This window comes from Neodiprion fabricii, chromosome 5 (genome assembly GCF_021155785.1).
Source record: "Neodiprion fabricii isolate iyNeoFabr1 chromosome 5, iyNeoFabr1.1, whole genome shotgun sequence".
Lineage (NCBI taxonomy): Eukaryota > Metazoa > Arthropoda > Insecta > Hymenoptera > Diprionidae > Neodiprion > Neodiprion fabricii.
The window spans coordinates 3,031,323-3,047,258 of NC_060243.1; the positions used below are offsets into that span (position 1 = coordinate 3,031,323).

Sequence of the window (15,936 nt, forward strand, 5' to 3'; positions counted from 1 at the left end):
TCAGCAATTTCCCTTCATGAATATCCATGGAAACGGAAACGAAACTTTTACGAACCTTAGCTTCGTTGCTCACGGTCGGTTTGTTGGCAAACTGTACTTCCGTCGCTTTTAGTATTGTATTTTCTTCAAGGATTGTTGCTTGCGACTGATTGTGACCAAAGGGCTGAAAAAATTTCAAAAGTGCAATTTAAAAGGGTTGAATTTATTCGGCTTAATCATTATGCTTTATATCAAGTGTAACGATGCAAATGTTTATAAAACACAACAGTCTGTTTCGTTTTACCTTTTTGCCATAGAGACACTGATAGAATATTACACCGACGCTCCACACGTCAACCTTCGACGATATTTTTGGAGGATTTTTGCCAACTACGAAACACTCGGGTGGCAGATACCTGTGATAAACAATTCCATGTACATGTAAAAACAATTGGGATTAAGTGTAGCTTGGACTTTGAGGAACATACGTTTCCCAGGTGATTCTTTACGAAAATACGCGCTTACCAATAAGTACCAGCCCCTTGAGAGGTTAGATCCATACCATGGTCCGGATTATAATTCTCTTCGTCCATTACTTTACTTAATCCAAAGTCTGTTATTTTAATTTCGCCACACACGTTTCCTTCGGTCAATAAAATATTTCCTATAATAAAAAGCCAGAATCCAAAATTATTATCACAACTAATAAATTGAAGAAACGCATTTGAAAAGATGGGACTGCGATGTGTGGAATCAATAACCGTCAGGTCAAAGTTTCCACGTTTTTTGTTTCTAGATGTAAGGCTCAAATTATATCAACTTGGGTGATTACCTGCGAGTAGAGAGTTAGATTTCTGTATCTGAATGGCGAGTAAAAATGATATATAAAAAAAAAGAAAAAAAAGGCAATGAGTGGACATGGCAATATGTATGTTTATCAGTCCAAAGAATATCGCAAATCTAAATAGGAAAAAAATTTCTAATCAAGACCATCAACTGCTACCATAAGATTTCAATATTTTTTAATATTACAAAACGTTCGCGTCAAAGATAACCTTGATTTGTCGAATCTCACGTCAACTCTATATAGGTATACTATATCCGAATGAGATAATCCAATGATTACTGATCAAATATACACATGTTACAATTCAGTATGGAGGTGGGAACTTTTTCCTTATAAGATTCAAAAAATTGTACAGCATTTCGCAATTTCAACTAAACGTGTGGTTTTTATTTCCATTCCTTGTTTATTTGTTGTGTGGTCAAAAAGTTTCAAATTGTTACCTGGTTTCAAGTCGTAGTGAATGACAGGTGGTTTTATTTCGTTGAGGTACTTCAGTGCAGAAACAACCTGCATGACAATTGATCTCGCTTCCCTCTCCGGTATAGTTTTATGCTAATAAATACATAGATTTAAATGAATTTAATATACAGCACATGGAAGATGCAAGACGTGTTTTTAAACATTCGGATGTATTTCTCAAAGACTGATCAACTCACCTGTTTGAGGTAGAAGTCTAAATCATGACCATCGCAGTACTCTAACACTGTACAGAACGAGTTGGCATCAATCTCAAACACGTCGTACAATTTAACAACACGTGGATGATCTAGTGCCTTGTGTATATTGTATTCCCGCAGCGCGTGCCTGAAAGAATAAGTAATATTTGTGGCGTGGGTTGGTTTAATTACAGCCTTTCTCTAGAACAAACTCCCGAGTCACATTATATCATTCATCTTAAAAAACAGATCATCCATTATTGTACTCACTTTATATAGTTAGCTTTTTTGTCTTCTTTCCAGTCTTTATTAAGTTGATGTACCTTGCACGCTACGTAGCGTTGTTCCTTCAGATCAAATGCCTGTAAATGATATAAGCAGATCAGGTACAAGTCTAAAAATTGGAGCTTGAATTCCTGTAAATATTGTTCGTAATAAGTGGTGAGTGATAACAACACTTCTGATATAATGGAAAAGAAAAAAAATTCCAATTTAGAATACCACGCACGCGTGCATTCACACATAGTATTTCACGTTTTCATATAATCTGTCCAAATTCTTGCCTTATGGACTTCGCTAAAGCCGCCTTTGCCTAATAGCATGAGTAAAAGGTATCGCTCGTTGAGTACAGGATGAGAGTTGAAGCGCGATTGGTCCTCGTTGTGTATACGTTTCAGTTCTCTAATATGCAAGTTACGTTCTCGTTCAAGCTTCTCCATCTCCAGTTGCAGATCTGCGTCTTCTTTCTTCAGTGCACTTTGCCTCAGCTTCAAAAGAGAACAGAGAAAGCGGAAAACAAGCAATTAGTAAACAAGAATGAATACAAAGTTCTAACATTTTACGAAGGTTCTTGGAGAGTTACGCTTTTACTATTATTTACGATTAAAAATATTCTCCTTATTTTAAAGAGCGTAAGAAAAAGATGGGGCACCTTTAAAGCATCAGTAAATTATCTTACCTTGAGTATTTCATCAGCCTCGTAGTATTCCTGCCACGTATACGATCCTGGCACAGCGTCCGGCTTCAGAAACGTAGCTTCGGTACCATTATGCAAAGAAGGTTGAGGTTGGCTCCGTTTCCGTCCCGTCTCACTATTAGATGGCCTTTTTTTCAGAAGCAATTTCTTCTGTTTATCAATTTCTTCTCTTTCCAACGTTATTTCTTCTTGCCGCCGCGCCAATTCTTGAAAAGCGTATCCGTCCGTCCAATTTTCTTGAAAAGTTGCTCCTACCCTCTGAGTCACAAACTGACCTAGCCTCAGTCTATTTTGCATGCACTTTTGTCTAGCTTCTTTTTTTTCTATGTTTGATTTTTCTTTTAATAACTTCTTTACAACGTCTATACACTTATTTATATGCGATTTGTGCTGCTCAATCACTTTCTGCTGATTAGCCATTTGATGCCTAAGTTCCTCTGTAGTCTGGAAAACGTGTAAAATCCGTTAATACCTCAATCAAGTTATCCTAGACAGGAATGGTTATTTAGTTGTAAACTGTGAAAGTTACTTGTTTTTTATGCGAATAAATTGACACGTAAAAAAATTGTAGGTTAAATCAAGTGTTCAGCAATTGACTTCATAGTTCGACAAAACTTTGATACTGTACTTACTCGGTTCAATTCGTCAATTTTATTATTACGTAACTCCAGATCTGAAGACGCTTGTGTTTCAAATTCCTGTATCCTCTGGCAAGTAAGCTCCGTCTGAAAATAACGCAAACACTCCTTAGAGATTCGTGACCTTTTACCAATGTAACGTTTGATACATTTGTCAGCACAGTTTCATGAATAGCAGTTACTACCTTGTTGCATTACAAAAAAATCATATTACATTAAAACAGAGAAACGATGTTTGAAAATAATTACTCCGAATCTTTTTAACAGGCTCAGAAATTAGTTTCTGAGAAAATGGTGAAAGTCGGAAGTGTGATTTGTGGTACTTTTCGACAAAATGTTGATTTCATAGAATATTACAGAATTAAGATAGAATAATTGTTACTTTGTGAAATATAGTTCAAACAAGATGTAGAAACATATCTCACAGGCAGCAAAGAAAACACCAAAAATGTAGGCAGAGGGAGAAGAAGACATGAAACTTAGAATTTATTGTTACCTGTTGGCCGAGAAAAGAAAAAGAAAAGAAAACATTAACTGTAAAGATGAAGACAATTAAATGGATGCGTTTAATACCATCACAAGGTAGCTCCCATATTTCTATGATGACAAATTGTAACAACGTTGCGATTTTTGCCAGCAATAAGCTAGCTCAAGTCTCTGCAGACACCCAACAAGGTGAAGGTCTGGCTAACATGCTTAGCTAGTACTTCTTCCGAGAAAAATTTGTTCTTCTCAAAACCCACAATATTTTTAATCATTATGGAGGGGAAATTTTTTCCTCAACTAGACATATGAGTGAAGAAGGATACTCGTTTCACTCAACAGAGACAGACCAGACCTTTCTCGTTAAGTGCTTGCAGGAACAACCGAATGGTGCTTACATTTGGGGTGTTAGTCTTCGCTTGCCTGACCTGGCTTGTCCTAGGGAGGTTGGTAGGCCTTACCTGCACCTGCTTGCTGACCATCGAGCTTGCAGGTTGTGTAGAGGCTGGTGGAGGGGGAGGTGGAGGCTGTGGATGGGGTCGCGGTGGCTGCATCAACGACGAAAATTCCGCCACCGAAGAATTCGGTGTCGTTACTTGAGGCGACAACAATTGCTGCGGCGACGGCGGGTACTGAATGATAAAAAGATCAGGTCAGAGCATTAGCCACAGAATTATTTCTCAATCGCTGGCGTAGCGGATGATCTTTAAAACTGAATAAAAAATCTGAACAGAAAGAAGCTGATAAAAAAAAAAACCGCGGACCCGAAATTTAACAAATTATGCAGCCAGGACATTACTAATTTGATGGATGAACAAGAAAGGTAAACTAACATGCTCAATAATGAAAGAACAACGATCTGATAATTTTCTACTGGTTTTGCAGCACCGGTAAGGAATATGCACATAAATCGTTTTACAAGTATGGCGAAGCGCAAGCAAGAAAATCACTTTCTTTCAAGAAAAATCGTTTTTATTTCTCAATGTAGGCTACTTTGAGCTCTGCACACTGGGTCCAACTCGTTTACAACAGTAATGATCTCCTCATTTGACGAAATTTGTTTTCCCCAGAGCTAGAATTTCAGGTTTAGGTATAGGAAGAAGTCAGAAGAAGCCAAATATAGAGATTACAGTGGATGGGGCAGCAACTGGAACTTTAATTCGTATAGTTTCGCCATTGCGACATTCGATTTTCGTCAAATGAGTTTATCACCCTTGTGAATAAGCATGTTGAAGGTCTCAAGATTTTGCACTTTCTGACTTTTTTTCCCCGAAAACAAGTGATTTTCTTACTTTTCTTATCATACTTATAAAACGATCCGTGTACATTGGAAAGTTGTACTTGACAATAAAATTCACTTGATTTTTCACCTCCCACCCCACATTACGACATGTAAGCCCAAGACTGAACCTCGGTAAATCAGATTGTCAGGGATAATTTAAGGAATAATTGCACCAGTCGACTTACATAAGTTGCAAAAAAGTAGATTACATTTTTCAGTATCCTAAACGTGCAAACTTATAATTTTCAAGATACCGGCATATTTAGAATAAAACATATTCAAAATGCAGCCTTATTGCAATAAATTACCTCTAGTCTCCACTCGTAATGATTAGTTAAAATTTTACGAAAAAAAATATAGCTATTTCTTAAAATGTACTTTTCCTTCACTCCTCAATATGCAACAGGTTCTTCTTTATCTTGTCTCTTTTTTCGGCAAAAAAAAAAAAAACATTAACTCTTGAATGGGCTTCGTTAAAAATACACAATCTATATCATCGAGCGATTAATTTTGCTTTGAGTTTACGAGGGATCATCAAAAAGAACCAGTGATTTTCACCGAGTTTAACTCTCTATAAATATCTGTGCTAAAGCGTATCGATAAGACTGCATTGCGAACAACCAGACATGACACACTTCTCCTAGGAAAAGCTCTTTTCTTTTTATCAAAGTGTATACCAATATCCCTATCGAACTAGACATGATGTGCAAATTAGATACGAATAGGAAGAAGTCGTGACATGACTATGTGTAAACTGACCATGGGGTATCCTTGCTGGGGGGAGGGGCTCTTAGCTCCCGTAAGTCGAATCGGACTGTTCCCTGGATGTTGTTTGGCAAAGTAATCGTTGATCTTCTTGTTATCCAGCGCAGCAACTGAGCGAGCCCCCTTGCCCCCCACAGGTCCCCCTGGCACCCCCCCGACCCCGTCATCTACCTTGCGTTTTCTCTTCCTTTCCGACGGAGTCCTTGGCACCTTCTCCGGAGTATTGGGGTCCACCTCCTTGTCACTATGCGACGAGCCTGGAAAGTTGATATTGAATAAAGGCGGGTGTTTGCATTTTGCGTAAGACATTAATATCTATCTGTATATTTTTTCTGGCTTTTTTTCTTTGCTACGCAGCATGAAAAAAAAGAAAGTTTACTCTATACTAGTGCTTACCGGTGCTCATGTTTGAGTCTTGACTATGAACCGACTGACCAGAGTTTACAGTTGATTGGGGTGCCATCTGAATTTGTGATCCAGCAGACATCTGTGTGTAAAAAATTCAATGATATCAGCAAAGATTAGGTATGTAAAAACGTTGGGAAAAAGAAACGGGGGAACAAAAACAACAACAATAACAAACAAAATAGGTATCATCTGGTTATTTACATATGATTTTATAATCCATCATTGAGGAGGGTTGAAAAAGATCATCAAAGATTGAGTGAAATAAACATAATGAAATAGACTATGGATACATTGATAATAAAAAATATACATAAGGCGACACATACACAGGTGCTGGGGGTGGGGATATGAGACAAGTCACACGTACACGCATAAACCTAAGAGTGGTTGTGAAAGAGAGAAAGAGAAGAAGATAGAAAGAGAAAGAGTGACATAGTAGGAGAGAGAGAGAGAGAAAGAGAAAGAGAAAGAAGAGGAGGCACCTTCCAGGATGGTTCACGACAGAGCCCCATAATCACGTTTGCTGTTCGAACCAATCGGCAGTATGTCAACCATTGGCACGATTAACGAATGTTGCGATAAGTGGATGAAAAAAAAAAAAAAAATTCCAGGTAAAGAAAAACCACACTTTGAATCCGATATGCAAGTGTGAACGAAATATGCAATATATGTTTAGTGCTAGAGGAATCACGACAAAATGGAGGTCCCTAGTCAGAGGGGGACAGGCAGAAGGGCAAGAGGGGGGCAAGTCGAGACGGGTGCAGGGAGGGAGGGAGGTAGGTAGAGAGAGCGAGAGAAAGAGAGGGACACGCAAGTTCGTTGCGAGGCGGCGCGGGACAAGAGCAGCGTCCGCCGCATATACATACATTCATACATTTGCACACGCACATTGTACACATGCATAGATACATGAACTCATACATAGATCGCATGGATCGTGGGGTCTCTCTTTTATACACCGTAGCGCGCGCGAACACACAACAGTCTCGAAGACAGTTTTACTTACTATAAAATACCTCTCTGCTCTCTCTCTCTCTCTCCCTCTTTCGTTCTCGCCCGTTCTCCGACGCTCATAGATCTATATAATATGAATAGATGTACGTACGAATGTGATTAAAATTGAAAGAAAAAAAAAAAAAAAACACGCGCAACGTGCGTAACCATAGATACTAAAAATCAAGAATGCATATAGGTAGAAGACGTACTATGCGCAAAGGAAATGTTACAAGCATGGGTAGATGGGACGAACAGCTGAGGTTCTGCGATTGATAGTAGAAGGGCAATTCAAGTTCTATGATATCCTACGAGTACATGTAACACGAATGTGTTAGAAATTTGGAATACCGCATTGTTTAATGGCCGGTGCGTCTCGTAGTTGTCATCGTCGTTAATGTCCGACCGTACATGATCCTACATATATAGATACATATCTATGTGTGTATATATATATACACGCGTGCCGCATAGAACACCGCGAGAAACAAGCAGACCTCGTCCGTTCCTCAGTTTGTCTGCCTGCTTGCCTGTCTACCCACACCTACTTACCCATCTGCCCCTGCCTACCTAGTTTAAACGTGGTATTATTGCTCGACAAGTTGGTGAATCTATCTGTTCATCTAACTACATATTTACCTATCTATCTATCCATCTGTTAACTGCGTCATAACAACAATGATGTTTCCTTCCAAGTTTCCCTTCAATTCATTCAAGTCATTTCGTAGATTGATAAACGACGTAAGTACACAGGCTAAAAACCCAGAATCAGGGCATATTTCTTTCAAAATTAAGTCATCGGGACGTTGTTACGTTTCCATAAATAGACTAAACTAAGAAACTATCGCGTAACACGCGACACGCGCGTGTGTATTTTACTAATCTTGACGGGATGCATTTTGTACGTTCTTTCCTGCAAACAGACGCAAACACGACAGACACACGCCGACATCCGTGAGTCACCAACGTGAGGATTATGTGTGTATATACACACGCACACAAACACACACACACACACACATACACACATGTATATATTCATGGGAAAAGATGATGCAGGAACATATTACATATCTATTCCGTGCGTAATACGAACCCAAATGAATAAGGGACATGTGCAGTGGCAGCAGGGGTACCGAGTTTAACCCCGGAAGCCAGGCGTAGTCGCGGCCATAACCGCCGCTGCCCTGCTCTCCACGTTCCGTAGGTCGGTCGCGAGGCGAGACGAGACGAGGTGCGGTGAGGTGGGTGAAGTGAGTCGAGTCGAGTCGAGTCGAGACGAGGCAAGGCGAGGCGAGTGTCTATCTACTTCACAAACTCGACCGTACGACGGCGGCAGTAGCGCGACGTGTTTAATAAGCTCGGTGCTCTGCATAGGTAGCGGATAAAAGTATTACAATCGTGATAATAATCGTAGAAATCGCGTATCTAACCGCGATCGTAATAATCAATGACCACGACATCATTATCATCCTCGTCATCACCGTCAACATAATTCCGTGTATTAAGAATACCGTATACGAAGTTAGCGATGATGATACGGTCATAAGAGTAGCAGAAGCAGCAACAGCAACAACAACAACAACAACAGCAGCAGCAGTAGTAGTGATAGTAGTAGTAGCAGTAATAGTTTTTCTTGTTTTTGTAATACGATTTAGTAGGTTGACCGAAAAACGCGATCACGTCAATGACGACAGATTCGCCTAATCGAAACTGAACTGTCCAACCACCGTGCGTTCGCATACTACTACTCTCTACCTCTCTTAACGGAGAGGTTTCTCCTCTATACGTACCGGCAAATGAGCAACGCGAGAATCCGAGATGCGGCAAAAGGTGCAACCTCCACCCTCCCCGGCGTTAACCGACGACGACGACGACGACGCCGCCGCCGCCGCCGCCGCCGCCGCCGCCACACCACCATCACCCTCCCCTTCCTCTCGCCTGCCTCGATATCACACAACAGAACGAACGAGAGCGCGCGAGAGATGCCCGGAGGTGAGGGAGGAGAGGTGTGTGTGTGTGTATATATACCGGGGTGACGGCGGGGCGGAGGGGGGAGAGGAGAGGGCGTATGAGACATTCCTTCGGTGAACAGCTCGGACACGCGTGTAAGTGAGACCGGTAAAATCAATGTGGCGGAGTGCTCTGCGGCCTTCTCTCGACTCAACGTGTTGTGTGCCGGCAGGCGGCGGGGGGGGGGTGGGGAGGAGAGTTGAGCCAGAGGGAAAGAGGGGCGGAAAACGGATGGACCGACGAACGAATGAACGAACGAACGAACAGACCGAAGAACCAGCCAACCAACGTATACTGCCGAGCTTATGCTGTTTCTGCTTTCGACTCTTTGCTTGCTCCGTTCTATTCAAATTCAATCTGTCGGTTGTGCAAAGTTTGTTTCTCTGTTTGTTATTACAGACGTTTGGAGTTGACATCGCGGTAGTTCAACGATCACACCATCGTTTAGATTCACAACAGTTCTCAGCTCAGCTCGGTCACAATCGTACTCGTTGGATACGTACGTCCTTGTTCCGTATCTCGAGCAGCGTGCGTTAGTTCCTATATTTTTTATTTTTTTTTTTCTGCTTTCCTTTCTTGCTCTCAACTCTTTCCCTCGGTCACATTGCGTCTTCCCGCTCGCTCTCAAATATCATCCCGGCGTTGTTTTTACCGCCGAGTGAGGTTTCGTATAATACCGACACTTTGTCAACGAGGCGGACGTGAATCTACAGTGTACGTATCTAGTTCGCAAATTAAATATGTTGCCCGTGGTTTAGTTATCGACCGTCCGTTAGGAAAATCTGATGAAATACAACAAAGTGTCGGGTGGTTTTCTTTTCTTGTCTTTCAGGTTTCAATTTTTATCGTACGTAACTATCAAAGGTACGGTAAACGCGTGTTTTCGAATGAAACAATGGTAATTAATAATAAAGTCACGATTGTTGAACGAAACCTGCGATATTTGTAGTGAAAGGAAACTTACTTCCCAATGCCGCCGAAACAATGTTATTTATACATACATACGGATCAACGCGAATTACAGCATAAGAGGAGGAGTGGGTCAAGGACCAGCAACGATTAACGCTCATTTAAAATGATATACGTATATGTATAAATGTATATATATACATATAAACCCCACACACACACACAAACGTCGACATTATTGCAGCTTCAGTTACAACTCAACATTTATTGTTCAGTAAGTAAGCATAGGTGCGATCTACTTTTCCATTCATTAATCTCTTTGAAAACCATCGAACGACGAAATATGTTTAAAACGACAAGAAAGATTCTCACCGCACAAATCTTATTAGATCTCCCGATGCCGGTCGGTAGTCAATATTTCGATTATGGAAGAAAAAAAAAAAAAAATCAATAAAATTATGGAAATTGATTGCAAGTAGGATGAAATCGTTCCCCTTCGCGTCTGTTAATATACAACCATACGCACATACATACACAAACATGAACTGTCAAACAATCGGCAAAACTGCTACTGTAAAATATAACGTTTATCGTAAATTAGTTATTGTTAGAACGATATTAAAAATACAAGTGAAAGTCTATACGTCGTACATCAAAGCCCCCACACTGCATTTTTCTTACGGTACACACACACGCACATCACGCGCGCGCGCAAATACACCCACATGCTACGACAAAAAATGACGCACAAGCGATGAAGATAAATGATTAAAGATTATATTAAATTGTTTATTAATATCGTACGACGACCACGACGACGATGAGTGTGAGGATGAGGATGAGGTGGGGGGACGAAGAGGGACGGGTTTTAAGTACGGACTGCTGTCTCTGTAACTTGTGTGGCGTGTGGTTGGTGTACCTGAGATAGCTGACCCTGGACTTGACTCGTAGACGAGGACGAGTTCCTGTGATCTGGACGAGGAGGGGCATTGTCGCGTCGAGTCCAGTCTATACCCAAGGCAGTGGGCTGCCCGCACCTGCCAGGATTCGGCGATACCGATGATGGGGATTGCGTGCTGTTAACAGCAGCATTTTTCGTAGCAGACGCGTTGTTGTTCGGACCTGCACCCTGAAATCGTGACACGGCTCTAATGCTGATGTACATAAATCATTTCGAAACATCTCACACTAGGTACATACAGCTCTTAACACGTTATACATTGATAATAATTTCATTATTCGCCCACCCAAAAATCCAGATAAATTATTATTAATTAAACAGCTCGCATCTTCGGCGTTGTCCTTTGCGAAACAGCGATAATTATAATGGTACATGCTTTGGGAGAGGGGGGGGAGGGGGGGGGGGGGGGTGAACTATAAATAACGAAGCCCTCAAACACAAATTGTTTCGAATGTTTTCATTTTCTTAAAGAAAGAAGAAAAAAAAAATAAAAAAGAGGTATGACTTCAGATCATCCAAACTCTATCCCCCCCCTCCCCCCCTCTTTAATGAATGAAAGAAATTGAAAATTCACGCGTAACTTTATCAGCTGTGCCTATAATATTGCAACAATATCGGCGAGGAGAATTACAGAATGAAACGTGAAAATAGGGATATCGTTCAAATTCCCGGATTAAACGATTCGTTTCAACGTTAACGACGATCAGTCATTATTTTATCTGTTCAATCAGTGGAGTCAAAAACCGTCAACATTGCTCCAAGTTTTCCTGGGAGTCGCGCGATTCTTTTTTTCAAATTTCTATACATCTATGGTATAGCCGAGCTCACTGTTTACATCTGGACTTAACCTTGCGCTCAATATACACGATGTGAAATTTTGTCGTAGTTTACAAAACGCGGCGACGCAACGACATCGATAAGAAATCCCTCCTCGGTATAATTGCGCGAAAAATTACATACATGGATAAATAAATTCATCCACATATCTATATATAGATATATATGCATACCACACGTCATAACCTCAAACAAATATTCATATACTGTCGGTAACTTATACCTGCAGAGGTTGTAACGTCACCGCGGGCAGACGACACACGGCCATCGCCATCGACCGGACAGTATAATGCCAGCCACCACTTTTTCTTTCCGTTTCTGCCCCCCCCCCCACCCGCCCCTTCTACGCCAAGCACAACAATCACTCTTCACTATCGTTCGTAGTCCGTTGCACGTATCGAATCCTGCATACAATATCCGCAGTAGCGTAAATACGCCGCGTGTAAAAATTATTCGAGAGGAGGAATAATAAAAAAAAAAAAAAAAAAAAATCCGCACTCGCGCACAGGATACCGTAATTTCATACGGATCACGTGTGTTAACCGATCGTTGTCACAAACGTGCATTGATAAAAGACGAATAATGAATCTCTATAGTAGAGTTTTACCGAGAAGAGAAAGAAGGAAAAAAAAAAAAAAAACACGCACACGCACAAAAATGGAATGCAAAAGTTGACGAAACTAGATGCGAGGTATAATGATATATAAAATATAAATACAGGTACGCATGTGCGTATGTATAAGCGAAGAGAATCAAATCCGTAAGTACGATACGTAGAGCTTGTTGGTTACGTCGTTGACGCGACGTCGACGTTGGACGACGTTACTCTGTACGCATCAGTTATGTTATAAGAGAGTGTGCGTGCGTGTGTGTATGGGAGGGGGGGGGGGGCGTAAGACCGCGCCGCGCTTTCCTGCTGATCGTAAGAGAGTCTGTCTTAACAACAACAAGTGGCGAGGTCGCGCACGCGATCCGACCGAGCGAGTAGAACTGCGCTCTGCGCGAAAAAAGGTTTCCACCTAACCGCAGAGTTGCTCCTACTTATATACGTATATACATACACACGTACACCTATCCGCCTCTTCGCAACCAACCAACCAACCAACCCTTCGCGTTACCCCCATCGCCATAGTCCGTCCAATCGGGCCAAAACCTCCTACGCAACCCTTCGCCATACGAGACTCGTACTGTATACCGTGTATATTGTATATATATACATACCTATGTATATACTGTATAATGTATAGGAAACTTGGTATCGGGACGAATATCGGGCGCGTTGCGTTGCGTTGCATCGCTTATACCACCCACCATCACCTACCCTAAACTTATGGAGGATAGGTACATGGGTAGAAAGAGAAGTATTTCGTACGGGTTTTTCGACTGGAACAATATTAAAATAAAGAAAAATTGAGTCCACAAATATGCGACAAATACTTGTAAATGATTCAAACAAGTCAGAAGAATGACGCTAATGTAGCAATCATCACTGTTCAACAAATCTAAATTTGGCGTTTTTGTTTTTTTTTGTACAACGACGCAGTTTTAATTTTACTTAATTTTCTATGAACACTTATTCTATATATATGTATACATGGAGATAGTCCTCACAGGCTCTAACCTCCATACCCACACTATACCACCGCCGCCGCCGCCTCCGTAGCGGTGAACAGAGCATTACACAGGTTGAATGTTATAGATATGGTTGGGTTATAGATTGGCGTTGACACCAATCATATGCCAACCCACGTAACGTTACCTGTATGTACAAATGCATACATATAGTAAGTATACCATCAAAAATCGCGAAAAATATAAATAGGTACAGTTTACACACACACACACACACACACACAGGCGAGTAATGCTGGAGGGAGAGCTTCTCCAATTCTCTCTCTCTCTCTCTCTCTCTCTCTCGGAGATCCCGCGACAAGCAGCAGCAGCAGCAACAACGGCATAAGCCTTCCACACAGCCGGTGCGCGGTACATACTTACTATCGAAGGATCAATACACAAGAGAGAGGCCCTCCTGCGGGAAAAGGGTGGCAGGGGGGAGGGGGAGGAGGAAGGAGGAATGAGGTGGATCCAAGGGTGAATGAGAGAGAGAGAGAAAGAGAGGAGAGCATGACGATGGGGTGAGGTAGGGAGGGACATGCACCAACTCGTCGAGACTCGTCCGTCGTCCATCCGTCGACGACATCCTACCATCGAGCAAGTAAAACAACCTGGATGATGCGTGACGTTTGTTAAAACTCCTCGTCTACACAAGTTAGACGTAAATTAAATGAGTTATATTTATTATATGATTATACTAGGTATACACCCTAAATCAACGTAGCGCAGCATGGCTAACAACAACAATAAGGCACATACAATGTATTTGGAATCGAATCGCGCCGTTTGGTGTGTTATCCTACATACTATATGTAAATAGGTATAAACGTATTCGGGATTCGTGAGGAGGATGATCACGTGATAATGGCGTCGCGTCGACTCTTTCTGTATAGGTAATAAATATAATAGGTGCGCAAAACGGGCGAAGCAAAACCCCGGGACGAAGTCGCCAGGGTTTCGGTGATCGGCATCAAAAATCGCAAGTATCAGTATAGTAACAAACCGATTGTCGTTATACTTATTACTACGGTCTGTTGTGTTGCGACGAAGATTCAACGAGAATGCATTTCGTCTTCGTCACTGTGCGGTCTGTATTTAAATAGATCATCCGTACTTTGGCGACGGTAGAGAGAACGACAACGACAACTCTGTACAACTGTAGTCAGAGTTATGTACATATATATTATACTCCACGCTTCTTGGATAAGTAGTTTTTTATATGTATTATTAAAGTTTGGCAGAATTATGTACGTATAAACACACACATACACACATTATGTGCTATTATTAGCGGTAAACAGTAACACCTCCCCCCCCCCCTCAACTTCTCTCGCCGCAAATCTCTGCACTCACTTTCGAAACTCGTTTACTAACCACAATCATCGCAAGAGCACCATAAAGAAAAAAAAAAAAATTCACCTTCCTTTCCTATCTCTCACAATCAGCTGTACACCTATGTTGGCTATAATATTAGCAATGATAATGAAAATAATAATATTAAATTATCAAACAGTAGTATTGTACACATAACGCGATAAAACTTGTCATTGGCCAAAAGCGATACTAAATATGTTCAGAGATATGTGTGTATATTTGTATAACGTCAGAGTGAGGTGAAGTATGATGAGACGGAGGTGATGGAAGAGGAAATGACGTCAGCAAGGACTACGTTGACTTGTCGATTCGTGACTCCCTGCAGCTCTCTGGCTACTCCATAGTGCCGGGGTTTGTAGCTAGCAAAACAACACATACGTATGTATACGTATAACTACGTGCCGACTAGCTAACTCTGCCTAGTATTAGGTATAACGGACGTTTCGTATTGTATGCGTCGTGTATACAACGTATTTCCACAGGGTTTGGTTAGGTTATGTGTGTGTGCGTATCGATGCACGAGTGCGTGTGTGCGTATACTACATATATTATTTTGTATTGCACGAAAAAATAATTAGCTAATTTCCATCGTGGAATCCTCTGGAAAAGTTTGTTTGGGGTGAAAAGAAAGATTCGGTCGAAAGATGAGCGTTGTAGGTACGTGTTACGTCTGCAAAGATGGCGCTCGTTCGATTTTTCAAATTTTCTGAAAAACCAATGAAAAAAAAAAACAAGTGAACAATCGAATGAGCGCCATCTTAAACGTAACGTGCCAACAACGCTCATCTTTCGGGAGAATCTTTTGTTTCAACCCAAACAAACTTGTCAGTGTTCCACGATGGAAATTCGCAAATTATTTTTACTCATAGAAAAAGCTTACATACCACGGTGTCGAATATAGCAACTTCTTTCTTATGCCAAATGTGCAATCGAATAATACTAATGATAGTCTTTTTTTTCCTTTATTTCTCTTAACGCCATCTTTCGAAGTTATGAAATCTCCATCTTTTGTTAGTTGTCAAAAAAATGTTGTTACGTTTCATAAGATTCTTGTTCAGATTTAAGAAGGTGTTTCCTTTTTTTCTTTCTCGTTTACCAGTTTTTAAATCATACTTCGTTTTTCGTCACGTACTTTCATGCAAAATGGAAAATGCAAAAAAAAAAAAAAAAAGAAAATTATAAAGCCAATCTGAGACATATG

The 15,936-nt window shown here is 41.0% G+C and overlaps 1 protein-coding gene across 8 annotated transcripts in view; it reads right to left on the reverse strand.

Moving 5' to 3' along the window:
* Window positions 1–15,936, reverse strand: part of LOC124182251 (serine/threonine-protein kinase tousled-like 2) — a 36,673-nt gene that overhangs the window by 2,395 nt on the left and 18,342 nt on the right. For 2 of the 8 annotated variants that reach the window (XM_046569232.1, XM_046569237.1), the window contains 13 exons: window positions 10,869–11,078; window positions 6,023–6,113; window positions 5,798–5,883; window positions 3,978–4,211; window positions 3,091–3,183; window positions 2,441–2,902; window positions 2,046–2,249; window positions 1,753–1,844; window positions 1,483–1,630; window positions 1,267–1,378; window positions 505–643; window positions 284–395; window positions 56–163 (listed from right to left, as the gene is read on the reverse strand). In XM_046569232.1, the coding sequence (XP_046425188.1) occupies window positions 56–163; window positions 284–395; window positions 505–643; window positions 1,267–1,378; window positions 1,483–1,630; window positions 1,753–1,844; window positions 2,046–2,249; window positions 2,441–2,902; window positions 3,091–3,183; window positions 3,978–4,211; window positions 5,798–5,883; window positions 6,023–6,113; window positions 10,869–11,078 (2,091 nt within the window). Of the gene's footprint in view, window positions 1–55; window positions 164–283; window positions 396–504; window positions 644–1,266; window positions 1,379–1,482; window positions 1,631–1,752; window positions 1,845–2,045; window positions 2,250–2,440; window positions 2,903–3,090; window positions 3,184–3,977; window positions 4,212–5,620; window positions 5,884–6,022; window positions 6,114–6,516; window positions 6,587–8,123; window positions 8,569–10,868; window positions 11,079–11,970; window positions 12,089–15,936 lie in introns of those variants that run through there. The other 6 variants (XM_046569235.1, XM_046569234.1, XM_046569238.1 and 3 more) reach the window with 6 other exon arrangements.